Here is a 2963-nt window from a genome sequence, read left to right on the forward strand (position 1 = left end):
ATATTTTACAGGATATATATTCAAATTTTTATACAAAATAATGATGAAAAATCAAAGAATTGATGCATTTTTTAAGAAGAAGACTAATATTCAAGAAGGAGAACATATAACTTCTACAATATCAACACCTGTAAATAGTTCTTCTACTTTAATGAATCACGAAGAGAGTGAGATACAACATTCAAAAATTCAAAGAGTTACATCAGATGAGTTTAACCTTAAATTTTTATGTTAAAATTTTGGCCCCAAAAATTTTGTTTCAAACTCCTTCACTGCCTAGGATGTGTCTAAAATTATATATTCGAGTAAATGTTTGATAATATATCAGAAATAGTTTAAACTGTAATAACAGAAACTATTTAAATTAAACTAATTGTTTAGATAATTAAAAATTAATTAAATATTTTTAAATTATGAAAAAACTGCTTTATTTTTTAAATAAATAATAAAAAGACATTTATTCTATATATTATTCACACTAATTTTACTCTATATAATTTATGTTTAAAGTTTTTCTAAATTTAGAAATGAAAAATTATACTATCCCAACTAGGTAATCAATAAAGTTCTAGCTAACAAGTATTTTTGAATTGCATTTTATATTAATTAATTGTCATTAATTAGTAATTATTTAAATTTTATTTTTAAAAAAATTACAAAATTAAAAATTATTAATTATAATTATTTAAAGTTAGTTGGTTACTATACTTTTTCAAAAATAATTAGTACAATATAAATGTGTATGTATGTATAATATGTGTCGTATGAGCACATGTTTTGTAGTGTCTGCCATTCACATATGTCTAGTACAAAAACATCACATTTAGTTGGCCTGTTCCTACTTCTTATATAACTAATAATATTTCTCTACTATCAAGATATTAATTCCCAATAAACTAACGTCTTGCACTACTATAATTATGTTATAGTACAAGATAATAATAATTTATTAAATTCTATATTTTTCTTTCAAGTTCTTTTTACTTTCTAAAAGTTTAAATATCTTTTTTAAAAAAGAAAAACAAATTTCCAAAAAAAAAAAAAAACAAATTTTAATGATTTTCACTATAACAGTTTGGTTTGTAACTTTGAATAGTTATGTTACATCTAGAATTCAAAATTTGCACTATAGTAACATATTTCAATGGTATTTAATTTGTTGTAGAATTTGATTGAAGCTATAAAATTAGAATCCTTTGATTTACCATTGTATGACCCAACAATAGAAGAAGCTAAAGAAGTAATTGAGGATGAAGGATCTTTCACCCTTCAAAGGTTAGAATCTGTCATACTGGATTGGAGCACAAACATAAAGGAAGCTGTTGAAGATGAAAACAATAATAATCTTGATCTAAATACGAAGGCAGAGTTTACAACTAAATTCGTTAGAGCTGCATTAGAACCTCTTTTGAAGGCACAATTTGGAGAAAAAATAATGGACGAGCTTTTCGTGAGATATAAGAATAAAATTGTTCAATTAATAATGGAGGTTAAATTATTGGAATTTTCTACTCTCATAATATCACTGATAAAGAAGGTTTGAAGGAATGCAATAACATAAACAATGTATTCGTTTAATCTGTTCTTATTTATCTTCTTCTTCAATAATGTGTAACAAAATAAGTACATTAAAATTAATTATTATGTATCTTCTTCAGTGTCTTGTGTATTATCTTCACGTGTGTATTGGGACTTATGTCATAGCATGAATCAACTATTACCTTCTACAATGTCTCTTCCTCCTCATGATATCTATGTCCTTTTCTTCTCGAGTGCATATGATACATTAAATATCTCTCTTAGCTTGAATGATCTGGATCCATATCACTTATATTTTTGGTCACTGATTTTTCATCTAAATAGAATAAAGTCACATGTAGGATGGTGAAAGAAATTATTTCATCCTTTTCAAATTAAATGGCTTTTTTTCATTTATAAAGCTAATTTAAGAAATTGATTTATTTAAATTTTGTTATAAATACATTAAATTTTAAAATTAAAAAAATAAATTAATGCGCGGAGAATGAAAGTTTGCTTCATATTATCTTTTCTATAAATCCATTAAATTTTAAATAAATTTGAGAAAGAAGAAATATTTTTCATAGAATAACTTTGTATTTTTTTACGAGGGACTAGTGATTTATGAAGCATATATAATTTGTTGTGTTGTTGTGTTTTGTGTGTCGAATATATTTTAGACATGATATTTATGACATTCGCACAATGTACATGTTTGATGTGTCTAATTGTGTCTTAATAAAAATGAAAATTTTTTTGAATAGTTTGAATATACCTAAATACCGTATCATATGTTAGCGTATCTAGTCTTATTCTTAATATGTATTTTTAAAATAAAATAAAAAATATTTTAAATATTTGATATAATTAAAATAAGATATTAAAAATAATTAAAAAATTAATTTATATTTAATATTAATAAAATAATAAAATATCATTACAATTTATCTAAAAATATTTTATATTTTATATACATATATATCTCAATATCTTATAAAATTTTAAAATTTGCGTTGAGGTATCTCATGTTGTGTTGCATCCATGTCAATGTCCGTGTATCATAACTAGTAATCGTGGTCCCGTCTCATGTGAATATCAAATATGGAAAGTTCTTTGGTGCTGGTTATATATGAAAGTAAGCATCAAGTAAGCATGTGATGCTTACGCTACTTGTTAGTGGAACGCACGTATGGAGATTTTTGGATGCTTACGCTACGTGTTTACATGTTAGTGTAACGCATGTATGGAGATTTTTGGTTCACGGGACGTTGTTCTGAGTTGGCTGTGGAGCTAAGTCAATATTATGTTTTTGTTTGGAAGAAGAGCGATTAATGAAGTTTAGATATTTTAAAATAAAAAAGTTAGTAAAGTAATAAGGTAAAAAGTTAATTATTAATAATTTTATAATTTTTATAAAATGTATCTCTTATTATTTTAATTTAAAA

The 2963-nt window shown here is 24.1% G+C and overlaps 1 protein-coding gene across 2 annotated transcripts in view; it reads left to right on the forward strand.

Moving 5' to 3' along the window:
* The window catches only part of LOC107628867 (jasmonate O-methyltransferase-like), a 35295-nt gene extending 33575 nt beyond the window's left edge, over positions 1–1720 (forward strand). The window contains exon 4 of one of the 2 annotated variants that reach the window (XM_021117972.1): positions 1166–1655. In XM_021117972.1, the coding sequence (XP_020973631.1) occupies positions 1166–1543 (378 nt within the window). In that variant the 3' untranslated portion in view covers positions 1544–1655. Of the gene's footprint in view, positions 1–1165 lie in introns of both variants that reach the window. The other variant, XM_021117971.1, reaches the window with a different exon arrangement.

The sequence above is a fragment of the Arachis ipaensis genome, chromosome B03 (assembly GCF_000816755.2).
Source record: "Arachis ipaensis cultivar K30076 chromosome B03, Araip1.1, whole genome shotgun sequence".
In the NCBI taxonomy this organism is placed as follows: Eukaryota; Viridiplantae; Streptophyta; class Magnoliopsida; order Fabales; family Fabaceae; genus Arachis; species Arachis ipaensis.